Source organism: Loxodonta africana, chromosome 23 (genome assembly GCF_030014295.1).
Source record: "Loxodonta africana isolate mLoxAfr1 chromosome 23, mLoxAfr1.hap2, whole genome shotgun sequence".
NCBI lineage: Eukaryota > Metazoa > Chordata > Mammalia > Proboscidea > Elephantidae > Loxodonta > Loxodonta africana.
The window spans coordinates 12722044-12735035 of NC_087364.1; the positions used below are offsets into that span (position 1 = coordinate 12722044).

The 12992-nt window shown below is 39.4% G+C and overlaps 2 protein-coding genes across 3 annotated transcripts in view; one reads left to right on the forward strand and one right to left on the reverse strand.

The window, feature by feature from the left end:
* Positions 1-12992, forward strand: part of FGF14 (fibroblast growth factor 14) — a 731152-nt gene that overhangs the window by 141593 nt on the left and 576567 nt on the right. The gene's annotated exons all lie outside the window — the stretch shown is intronic.
* On the reverse strand, positions 701-2806 carry LOC135228558 (microtubule-associated proteins 1A/1B light chain 3B). Its single transcript, XM_064275252.1, has one exon. The coding sequence runs from the start codon at positions 2721-2723 to the stop codon at positions 2346-2348; it is 378 nt and encodes a 125-aa protein (XP_064131322.1). The 5' UTR covers positions 2724-2806; the 3' UTR covers positions 701-2345.

Consider the following 12992-nt stretch of genomic DNA (forward strand, 5'->3'; position numbering starts at 1 on the left):
TTTATGTGAGGGGCGTAGTAGCCTTGAGTTATAAGCCTTCATCCCAATTGCTATGGCTATTAAAACTCAAATTTCTGAACTATTTTCAATTGTGTGTCATAGATAGGGAGGTCTGACCAGGAAGTAAAAGTATATGTTCTCACCAGGCCCCAAGAAGAAAAGAAATGAATCCCAGAGATTAGGTTTGTAGTGTGTAGAATTATGCAAAGTGCTTTGCATACTTTTTGTCCAATATTATTCGTGTTGAATAACAGGTACTAGATTTTGTCATAATGCCGCAAATGATTTATGGCTCAACAGTGAAGTAATTAATTAATCAATAAAAATTCATTGGGCACTCTTTGAGTACCACAAATGGTTGACGGCAAAGCAGTATAACACATAAATGATGACATTCATTGATTCATTCATTTAAAAAACATCCATGAGGCATTTTGTATGAACTAAACACTGTGATGAACAGGATGAGTGATAGAAGTAAAATTATTTGGTTCTTAGCCTGAGAGAATTTCCAGGTGAAGTACTCAAACAGAAAAACAATAACGTTTCAATGAAGTATGTGAACGAGTGCAGTAATAGACTACTGCTGCCACCAGCACCAGCTGTCGTTGACTCGACCTTGACTTGTGGCGCCCCCATGGGTGTTAGAGTACAACTGCACTCCATAGGGTTTTCTTTTTTTTTTTTTTTTTTTTTGAGCTTTGATGAGTTTTTCGTTGTGCCTTTATTCACCTTAGTTCATTAAAAATGTTTCAAAGATCCTATAAACAAAAATGACCACCTGCTGATGTCACAAATCACCCCTCTGGGCATGGTTTCTTTTTTTTTCCGAACAGTTGCTTATAGGAATCTTATCTATCACACAGTAGTTACAAGAATGTCAGATATAACGATGTATACAATCAAAACAAGACAAGCTGGTTAAGAATTTACATAATGTGGCAAAAATACACATATTAGAAGTGGGCACTGTGGACAGCCGCATGCAGGAGAAGGTCAAGGGAAGTGGAGCTCCGTTAGCGGCAGGGAGAGCGCCCATAGGGAAATTTTGCTTCCCCTCCGGCAGAGTGACGGTTACTGACAGGGATCCCACACACCTACATACACAAGGATAAACTGAGACCTGCCACACAGTCTACAGGGACTGACTTTCAAGGATGCTCCCATGAAGCCAGTAAGTAGTAAACCCATGCAAGGAGCAGGAGGCATCAAGTCATTTGTTCTCAGGTGAACTCCAACGATACATAACTCCTGTCATTTGTGAAGAGCTTATGTCTCCTTTTGCTACATTTTCCTCACAACTGACATGCACTTAGAACGGGGGGATCTTGGTGGTTTCACGTAATGGTGATCACTGAAATACTCTTAAAAATGTGAGAATTTTTAATGACATTTTAGTCACAGTTAACATATAACATGGACTTAAGCTTGGTGGGGAGGGGTGCATCTGAATTATAATGCTTTCACATTTTAGCATTCTATATAGTTTCTACCACTGTCCTAAAGAATGGAATTGATATAACTGCGTATTTACCAAACCATTACTGGTTTGAGTTCTCAGATTGGAAAAAACCTAAAATAGAAAAAAATACCATTCCTTTCTCCTCTGGGGCTAGAACAAAATTATAAATTATTCAAGATTCCTATTAAGCTGTGGTGTTTTTCTATGTGTAACTGTCTAGAGAACAAACCAAAACAAACAGCTTGGTGTTTATTAAACTTTGTAACACTGGAAAAGAGTTGACTTTTGCTATTCTTCCTATAAGGAATCAGGAAGCTTGGACAGCAGCTCGGAGCCAGAGGTGTGTTTTTAATTTACCCCACTTTGTGCCACCTACTATGGCAAATGAGTTTTGGGGGCGCTATGCTTGACAACTGATGTGTTTGAAGATACTCTTGTGGAGATTTCTCTAATGGAGTAGAAAGCCTTCTGTAAAAAGTCTGCAGACTCTCTGAACCTCAAGAGAAGACTGAGTGTCTCTCTGAAGGACTTTAAATTACTGCTCAGATTGCATGTTCCTACTGGGGAAAAGAGCATTGTAATAACTCCAAGATCTATTTTATTGGCAACTTAAAATGCAAAGTATTTTATTTGTAAACTTCTAAAATTTGAAAACAAGATAGCCTAGGTTAAATAATAAAAGTTTTCTGAAGCTGAGTGCGCTCATTTGGAGCTCAGTTTTGCTGCTTGAAAATACAAAAACAACTCCCTAAAAGTCCTAAGTGGGAACACTACTGCTTTGATGACCTGTGATTAGATGAACTGATCAATCTCAGTTGGTAACATCCCTTTTTTTCCCTCAATAAGGGTTTAAAAATTCTAGAATAGATGTGTTTTGCTAGCCTTACACGGTGGATTTCATTCCAAACGTCTCCTGAGAGGCATATACCATATACAGGAATCCATCTTCGTCCTTTTCACTTTCATACACTTCAGAAATGGGTGTAGAGACGCTCACCATGCTGTGTCCGTTCACCAATAGGAAGAAGGCTTGGTTGGCATTCAGCTGTAAGCGCCTTCTGATTATTTTGATGAGTTCACTCATGTTGACGTGATCCGGCACAAGGAACTTGGTTTTATCCAGGACAGGAAGCTGCTTCTCTCCCTTGTATCTTTCTATTATCACCGGGATTTTGGTAGGATGCTGCTCTCGGATAAGTCGGACATCTTCCACTCTTTGTTCGAAGGTACGGCGCTGCTTGAAGGTCTTCTCCGACGGCATGGCGAGGGACGGCGGCGGCGGCGAGGCTGAGGGTCTCGGCGGCGTCTGGCGCTGGCTCCGACTCGGACGACAGCGACTTCCCTTCTGTCCCATAGGGTTTTCAATGACTGATATTTCAAACGTAGCTTGTCAAGCCTTTTTATCTGAGGTACCTCTTAGTGGACTCGAACCACCAAACTTTTCATTAGTACCTGACCATTTGCACTACCCAGGGACTCCACCAACAGGGTGCGTATAATAAATACTGTGGCTGTTTATGTCTTTAAAAGCGAAAGGGAGATTTTACGGAAGGGGTACAGATTGATCAGCTCCTGTGTGATGGGGAAACCTTGAAAGGCTGGGGTTTTTGTTTTTTTTTTTAAGGAAGGGCAGTTGAGCAGTGACAGAAAAAATGGAATAAGCACATGCGATAGTGAATAAATGCTCCTAATACATTCACGATACAGGGGGTGGGCATATCTGGTGAGAATATGCAATGATTGATTGTCTAGGATGCTTGGTTCCTTAAGATCTTTTAAACCCTTCATTGATGAGATTACTTTCCTCTGTAAGGTCAGTTCCTACGAGTCAGAATTGACTCGACAGCAATGGATTTGTTTTTGTTTTTTTGATTTATAAGATTGGAGCTTGCCCTGAATAGTGAGATTTTGCCCTCAGTTTCAGAATGTTTTCAGTGTCCCAGGCCAATGCTTCAGAGACATAGAAACATGTTAGTTTTCCTTCCTTCTAATGCTGCTTTGCCGCTGGAATTTGTTCCAAGCAGGGCACCTTCTCCTTCGTCCTTGTCTCCAACCCCCTCCAAACCAAACCCAACCCATTGCTATCGAGAAGATTCCGACTCATAGCGGCCTTATAGGACAGAGTAGAACAGCCCCCATAGAGCTTCCAAGAAGCGCCTGATGGATTTGAACTGCCAACCTTTGTTTAGCGGGTGTAGCAGTTAACCACTATACCCCCAGGGTTTCTTCCAGCCCCTACCTTGTATGAATTCCTGCCATTATGCCATCATTTGCCTTGAATTAGCTACCTTGGCTTCATTCTCTGTGCCACTAGCTGTTGGAGCCCTGGAAAATTTACTTATTCTCTCTTTGTCTCCTTTTTTTTGTTTGTTTGTTTATAAAATGAGAGTAATGATACTACCTACTTCATTGGAAGTTGCGTTTAGATATTTAGAATGGTGCCTGGAACTTATTAAGTATTAAATGCTATAAAAATATTGTTGTTAGGTACCTTCAAGTCAGTTCTAACTTACAGTGGCCTTACGTACAACAGAACAAAACACTGTACCATTCTCATAATCGTTGTTATGCTTGAGCCACTCTGTCAATTTTATTGTTGTTGTTGTTGTTTGGTATAAAAGTATAAAAACTATAAAACTATTATTTTGGCCAGTAGACAGAAGTCTGGCTTATCCATTCACTGTCTAAACCCAGGTCTAAAACAGTGGTGAGTCTGCCACGGAGACTCGCTAGAGATACTGGATTCAATGGTCTCTCAAAGAGTTTACTACCAAATTCTGAGAAATTCAGGACAAAATTGTGTGGTTTTTGTTTTTAGTGTAGCCTTCCAGGCTATTCAAGGATCACGTTTATAGTTGATGGGATATAAATGACAACTAGCATTCATCCTACCAGTGGTTAGTTCATCCTGTTTCTAGAAATGTATGCATGTAAACCATTTCAAGAAAGTTTATTTTCCACTCTTTTCATTATATCCAGAAAAAACAGCTACTGCAAGTACATTCCATTTAACACACACAGAGTCCAGAAATTCTTCTTCTTCTTTTTTTTTTTTTTAAATCCAAAGCTTTCTTTTATTTTTTTGGTGGAAAAAATTGCCAAGAGCACTATTCTGTGTTAAAAGAGATCATGACCAAAGGAGCACGCACTTGCCACGTGCTGGAATCCTCATCCCCTGTGTACTTGTCTCCTTCTGTCTTTAAGTCCCACAGCATTTGTTCAACTTCATTGGCTTCAGTTCCCAAGGCTGGTGCTTCTGGACCTTGGTTTGTGTCTTCCTAGGATGCCCATAGCAGGTGCTATGAACACCTTGGAGCACGTGGGTGGTACAAACGATTAGCACACTCAGCTGTAGGTTGAAGATTCAATTCCACCGAGAGGCACCTCAGAAGAAAGGCCTGGTGATCTTCTTCAGATTTCTTGGGACCAGTCCCTTTCAAACTTCTTCTTCTAGAAGTTTCAGTGGCTTCACCCAGGCATCAAAACATATGGGACCTTTCTTCTACTTCACTTTGAAGACCAGATAAAAGAATATTGCTTTTATGCCAGGCACAGTTGGGGTCTTTGCATACATCACCTCCTGAGATCCTTTAAAAAACACTGTGAAGGAGGAAAGTGAGCCTTAGAGGTTAAGTGGCTTGTCCAAGGTCACAGGTGGTAGGAGACAAAGCCATGGTTCCCTCCCAGGTTCTCTGACTGCAAGTCTCACTCATTCCAACGTACCAAGCTGCCTCTAATAAGTTAAGGTGTCCTGACCATCCCCAACCTATCCAAGTCAGGGCCGACTGCTCCAATTTTCCTGGCAGACTATAGCCATTTTGTGTTCTTTATCTTCTCTTGCATTGATGCAAATCTGCTTAAAGAAATTCACCATTTTTTAAAAATTTTTATTGTGCTTTAAGTAACAGTTTACAAATCAAGTCAGTCTCTCACATAAAAACTTATATACACCTTGCTACATACTCCCAATTACTCTCCCCCTAATGAGACAGCCTGCTCCCTCCCTCCACTCTCTTTTTCGTGTCCATTTCGCCAGCTTCTAACCCCCTCTACCCTCTCATCTACCCTCCAGGCAGGAGATGCCAACATAGTCTGAAGTGTCCACCTGATTCAAGAAGCTCACTCCTCACCAGCATTCCTATCCAACCCATTGTCCATTCCAATCCATGTCTGAAAAGTTGGCTTCAGGAATGGTTCCTGTCCTGGGCCAGCAGAAGGTCTGGGGGCCATTACCACTGGGTCCTTCCAGTCTCAGTTAGACCATTAAGTCTGGTCTTTTTATGAGAATTTGGGGCCTGCATCCCACCGCTCTCCTGCCCCATCTATTGTGTTCCCTGTCAGAGCAGTCATCGGTTGTGGCTGGGCACCATCTAGTTCTTCTGGTCTCAGGGTGATGTAGTTTCTGGTTCACATGGCCATTTTTGCCTCTTGGGCTCGTAATCACCTTGTGTCCTTGGTGTTCTTCATTTTCCTTTGATCCAGGTGGGTTGAGACCAATTGGTGAATCTTAGATGGCTGCTTGCTAGTGTTTAAGACTCCAGATGCCACTCTTCAAAGTGGGATGCAGAATGTTTTCTTAATAGATTTTATTATGCTAATTGACTTAGATGTCCCCTGAAATCATGTTCCCCAAACCCCTTTCACTGCTACACTGGCCTTTGAAGCATTCAGCTTATTCAGGAAACTTCTTTGCCAGAAATTATTCTTAATTAAGAACTGAATTCCTCCATGAAGCAGCATACATACCAAAACCAGAACCAAACCTGTTGCCATTTCATAGCTACCCTGTAGGACAGAGTAGTACTGTCCCAAACAGGGTTTCCAAAGCTGTAAATCTTTGCTGAAGCCAACTGCCCGATCTTTCCCCAAGGAGGGCGTGGTGGGTTTGAACTGCCAATCTTTGGGTTAGCAGCCAAGGTTTTAACCACTACACCACCACGGCTCATACATACCCAAATAGTATATCAAGAACTTCATCAGATCACCTAGGGGACTATTGTGGAGTCACGAATGTATTCCTTTGCTCTAAGAAAAAATTCCTCTGGCATCAGGAAGGTATAAGTAGCTGGTTTCTTGTAACTGTAATTTCTAAGTGGATAAACATGTTCAATTATATGGTTCTGTGAGATTAATTAAAAAAATTTTTTTTTCTTTTGTGACTCTTGCCACCTCTCCTTTTTACAAAATATGTGATATATACAACTTGAATAACTTGGCAATAAATAACTAGCTAGCTAGCTAGGTAAAGCACTAAGCATGGAACTTTTGCAATAAGAAACAATAATTATGTTGATTAATTAGAGTCCTCTGTACTCACCAGTTAATAATAAATATCATTAAAAAAAAAAACAAACTTTTAAGTAGGACTGTTTTCATGAAAAACATGTGTAAGCATTTTTCTTGATATCCCCACTGAAATGCTTTAATTTTTTGTTGCTTTCTTTTTATAGGAGACTCACAAATTCAGATATATTCTTGTACCTGTAATCAATACACGGAGTTACATTTAACTAACCTAAAAAAAGAAAAGACACTGAAATTACTATAGACGCCTAATTTGTTAAAGTTTTAGAATAGGGAAAATAACTTATTAAGCATCTAGTCCATTTCCATTATTTATTTTTTTTTTAAATAAGAAAATTACGGTGAGAGCTAGTTGCCCGGTTTATTCCCCTATTCTTCATATTATACAAACGTTAAACTTCAGCCAGTGCATAGTTTACTTATGAGTTTTGTCCTTAAAACTTTGTCATATTCATCCCTATCAGGCTCTGCGTTATTTATCCAACAACCCTGAGTCGTTCCCTCAGTGAGCAGATTTTATGGAGGACTTACTTCCTGTAGAGTTCTTCATGAGGGGCAGTGAGCACACCGAGACAATTTCAGGCAGTTTTAGAACTGTTCTTTGCGTAAGAGTTGAGATGTGCAGACTCTCGAGGTGTTATATCTGTAATATACTTTTGTGCTTTCAAGATCTGTTTCCTAGACGTTGAGATGATACCAAGGTCATAAGTTTATGACAGAGAATTGCTCTCTCCTTGGAAGAGGATAAAACATGCTTTTACTTCAGTGTTTCCTGAGGTGACTATGTCACTACTCTTTCTGAAACACTCCTCTCCACCCTCCGATTTTTTTTTTTCATGGAACCACAGACTATTAAAGATCGTCTCATTATAATATCCACTTCTTTTTTTTTTTTTGCAGGTGACAGTAAATGCCAGCAATTATTAGCTACCTACTGCTTGTTGACACTTCATATGTATCATTTCATTTAAACCTTGAACAACGTTGCAGTGTGTGGGTATCGTCTTCATTTTACAGAGGAAAACTGAGGCTTAGAAAGGTTAACTGATCTGCCCAGGGTTACAGCTAGTGAGGAACATACTTGAGTTCAAGGTTTAGGGAATAAAATAAATTACTTAATGTCATCTAATGTCTCTCTTAGGAATACACATTAGAGAAAAGTGATTTTGATTGCATCCTTTGCAAGTAAAATGGTTCAAGTGGATAATGAGTTCAGAGAAATATTTTAATGTAAATCTTTGGAAATAACTGCTTAAAAATGCTTTAATAAAATTTTGTACGAATGGTGAATAATGCTGGTAAAGCACTGCTTCTTCTAGTCCTCTTAATACGTGTGCTACATAATCTTGTTCATATTCATCAGGTCTTTAGGTTGACAAGTCCCAGAATATTTTCTGTAGCTAAGCAGAGATTGCTAGTTCTTCTCCATTATACTCCCTTACGTATATATAGTAACAGGGGTTTATCTGAGCAAATGGCTGTGTTCCTAAAGTCATCATTTCCCAACCTTCCTTGCAACTAGCTGTGGTCATGTGACTAAGCCATGACAAATGGGATATGACGGAAAATAGTATGAACACTTATCAGGGCATTTACTGAAAACAGAAGGTGTCCTCTTCTTCTCTTCTGTCCTCTGGATGTTATGTGACCATGATGGCAGTAGCTGGAGCACTCATCTTAGAGCATGGAGTGAAAGTTGCCTTTGAGGACCACTAAGCAACAAGATAGAGACTGATCTTTCACACCTTGCAGCCACCATGTCATTTTTGGACTGCTTATGCTGTCTCAGAGAAAAAGATAAGATTCTATCTTGTTGATGCCACTACCACTTTGTTATATCTGAAAGTTGTATCCTAACCCTTTCAAATATTAATAAGTATGACATGAGAAAAGGGATCTGTAGGCAAGAATGTACATAGACAAAGCTAACAGGTCTTTTTATTGCAGGACTTTCAGAACCCTTAATGTATGAGTGTTTGGGGATGAATCTCCAAGAGGAGGTATGCAACATTTCTAATATTTATTAGAGTATAAAATAATTTTTTAAACGAGGCATCTTGTGGACTTATACATATGGAATGCATTTTTAGAATTACAACTTTAGAAAGTATGAGGTTGACCTCTTAGTGGCTGATCTTAAGATAAATATTAAGGATGATACACTGAGGGTAAGCGTTGGCACTAGAAAATTTTGATCTAGAGAGCCATTCAGTTCAACATATTGTTATGGAGCACTAAGTGTTGTGGAGTTAATGATGCCTTTTTTGAGAAGCAAAGGGAAATCGATTATTGTTACAGATATTCAACTCACAGTGATTCTGCAACCAGCCAGTTGACATCAAGTCAATGGCAACTCATGATGATCTCATATGTGTCAGAGTAGAACTGTGCTCCATAGGGTTTTCAATGGCTGATTTTTTTTAAAGCAGATTGCAGGCCTTTCTTCCGAGGTGCCTCTCGGTGGACTTAGGCCTCTAACCTTTCAGTTAGCACCCAAGTACTCCCAACTGTGATACTAGGATTGATGAAGTGATTTCTAAGCAAGAGGTGAGTCAGGTTACTTATGTGATAACCTATGAGATAAGGAGATGGGGATAAGAAGAGGAGTGAGGTAGGGATCTGTGGTGGCTTCTTAATTTACATATGGTGGGGCTTATTGATAATTATATGGTTAGAAGAAGGCACTGCATTTTCAGTTTAAAAACATGACTTCTACTTAGTTCTTGTTTACTTGGTGTAATTTTGAGGAGTGGCTGATGGAGAAAGGTATTATCCTGACCAGGACAACCTTTGTTGCCACCTTTGCTTGGTGCATGTAGATGCTATGTTATTTGGTGAGATATCTAGATGAACATGTGCGGCATGCTTTTGGAAGTAGAGCTTTGGAGCTGGGAGAGATAATAGATCTGGAGAAGTAGACTTGGGAATTATTTTCCATGACAATCAAACCGTGAAATATATATGGCATAAACAGACGAAACAAAGAATTGAATTGGGAGAACACAACCCTTTTAAGGTACTGTGGAGGAAGAAGAGCTGTATAATGCCTGAGAAACTCATGTCAGAGTAACAGTGGGATAAATAGGACAGAGTCAAGGACCTCAGGGTGGGGTAGATTTTGATAAGGTTATAGTCAACACTCAAGTGCTGAGAATGGAGGAAGGGATGGGAACAAAGGGAAGAATGTTAGTATTGATAATTGAGGTCATTGATGACCGTGGCTGAATCAGTCAGGCCAGGAGAGTGATGAGGGTGGAAGTTTGGTTGCTGTGGTTTGAGGATGGATGACTATCAGGAAGGAGATAGTACAGGGCCAGAATGTGCTACAAGGTAGAACAGGCACAGGCTCGCTCTGCTGGACTTTTAAATAGGGTTTTCAGTGACAGGGCCACTCTTGTCTCCTTGTTGGTGGACATTTCGGTATCCATAAAAATGGTCAAATATAATGGTGGCACTAGCCACTGGTTAGTATCTTCCACCTTCTGAGCGTACTCAGAGCCTCATCCAGGAATCCGTTTTGATGCCATTCTGTTTTTATAACCAATAAAAGGAATGTCTTACTTTTCATCAAACCAATGGCTTGACTCCAAGCCCTTGTGAAAGTGCTACTCCTGAATGCTCAAGCATTTGAAAAAAGAAAGTGGTAACAGAAATAGATTAACTTTAGATCAGGTTCCACGGGCATCTTGGAAAGTACCTGTTTGGTCTGTTCCTTTTGTGCTTTTGGAATGGGGATTGGTTCTATTCATTCACGTCACCCTGTTGCTAGGTGCCTTCGAAGTTTGCATAGAGTTGACTCAAACATCCCACTGTATGTCCTGTGGGAATCTCATTGTCATCTCCACAATTTCTGTAAGTTCCTAGGGACTCACTCACTCATGGCCACCCTAGATTTGATTTCGTATTCCCCTTGTGTTCTAGATTTCAATTTTATCTCACCTTCTGGAGCTGTTCTTATTTCTTATTTCTCTGTCCCATGCGGACCCAGAAGTGAAATCAAAAGCACCATTCAAACAAGGCATTGGTGTGTATAGTGGCTTTACAGTGATTAAGGCTGCTTACTTCCCAGAATCAAGCACTGAACCAGTTCCTATCCAAATGTTTTGGCTTTCTAGCCACTTGGGGATTTTTTACTGACTTCTTTCCCTAGGATCTAACCTCCTGTTATGTGGCTGTTCACTGCCTCATGACGACTTGCCTCTCTTCTCTCTTGATGCCTACACCAACCTCCAGATTCTGTTAACATCTCATGGGATATCACTTGGTTTTTCTGTTTCTATATGAAGTGTTTCCTCAGGTCATGCTTTCCTGCTCAAAACAGCCTATCCAGGTATTTTCCTAAACAAAGACAGTCCTCTCTCTTAGGGGAACTCTGGTGCCAGCTGTTAAACTGACATTTTTTCAACCCACTATATAATTTTTTTAACGATAAATATGTTATTTATTCTTCACTTACTGACATATCCAGATAATGCTGAAGTAATTGCCTCTTTACCCTGCAGCATGTGGTCTGAGTAGGGACTGTTATTTCAACTGAGTGAATAAAGGAAATAATAATTATTACTTAATATGTGCAGAGCTCTATCCACAATAAACTTAAACGCTGTTTGTAATTAATATTGGACATGTGTAAAGCTTGCTCCCTAATAGCAGCTTTAGGCCTGGTCCTTAAACAGAGCATCGTCGTGCCAATTTTCAATAAGATGTAAACTCTGGAGAGAATCAGCGTGGAATTTGGGAGAAGACTGTTAGGGTGTCCCATGCATTCAACAGGGAGGAGGTGTGGCCGGACTTTTTTTCAAGGGAGCCTAGGTACATGTCAAATGGAGTTACCAAAGTATTTTGTTCTGAACAAGAGTTAATAGTTATATGGTAAAATATAATATGGTTATATGGTAAAAGACTATTAAATGAGTTTTATTTTTATTTATTTACATTTTTTTTTGAGGAAGGCAAGGCTGTAGAGAGAAAAAAAAAATTCCCTTAGTATGTTTTAGGCACTGTGCTGGGTACTTCATATGTGATATTTATCTAGTTCTCTCAATAATGATAGGAGATAGGTTTTTTTTTAAAAAAAAAAAACCCAAACCAGGTTCCATAGAGTTGATTCCAACTCATAGCAACCCTATAGGACAGAGTAGAACTGCCCCATAGGGTTTCCAAGGAGCGGCTGCTAGATTTGAACTGGAGACCTTTTGGTTAGCAGCTGAGCTCTTAACCACTGCGCCATTTTCAGACAAGAAATGTGGGAGGAAGAGAGGTATTTCTCTTATGGTCTCATCCAGGAAGTCATAATGTTAAGAATTCAGTCAGGTCTGATTACACTTACCATGCTCGTTCAGAATCTGGAAATCAAAATTCTCCATTATTCACTCCTGAACTTATGACTTTGTATTCTCATTCTCTCTCCTAAAAAACAGGAGCACAGCCCTTTGTAATTTTACAAGAGGAGGAGTAAGGCAAACAGGGAGAAAAAGACTATTTCAATGAGGGAGTTGAGCCATTCTGACTATTTTCTTTTGTATGCTTTTTTCCCCCAAAACTCTTCATTATCCAAATATTTCAATAATTCTCTTATGTGCTATTTTTTAAAAAAGAGAATTATAATAGCATACTTAAAAAACAAGTGATCTTTTTCTTTAGAAAGACATTACCTAAATGATTCAGAGTGGCCCCTTGGAGCCAGACTTCTGGGTATGAGCCCCTGGTCCCCACTCTGTATTTGATCTATGACTGCATTAGCTCTATGATCCCTTCTTATTTCTCTCTGTAGCTTAGTTTCATCATTTCTTTGCAAATGATACGAGATAATAATAGTACTTCTCATTAGATTATTGTGAAGATTAAAATGTGTAAGCGTATGGAAAGTGCTTGGATCAATGCCAGGTGTATAACAAGAGCTCCATAAGTTTATTATTAGTGTTAGTATTCAAAGCTGATGAGGAACAACAGACAATAGTAATAAAGACACTCATATACGGTATAACTCACAATTGGGATATTACTTTAAGAAGAAAATTCTGGCATGTGAACTGATTAAATATAAATTGTACATCGTGTTCAAATATTGCTAATTATAATATTTTAATAGCCCAAAGTTGGAAATAACCTGAAAGCCCAACAGTAGAGAAATACTTAAACAGATAAACATACATATGATTGTAGCTACTAAAATATCATCTTTTTCATAAAACATGTTTCCATATAATTTTATTATGTGAGAAAA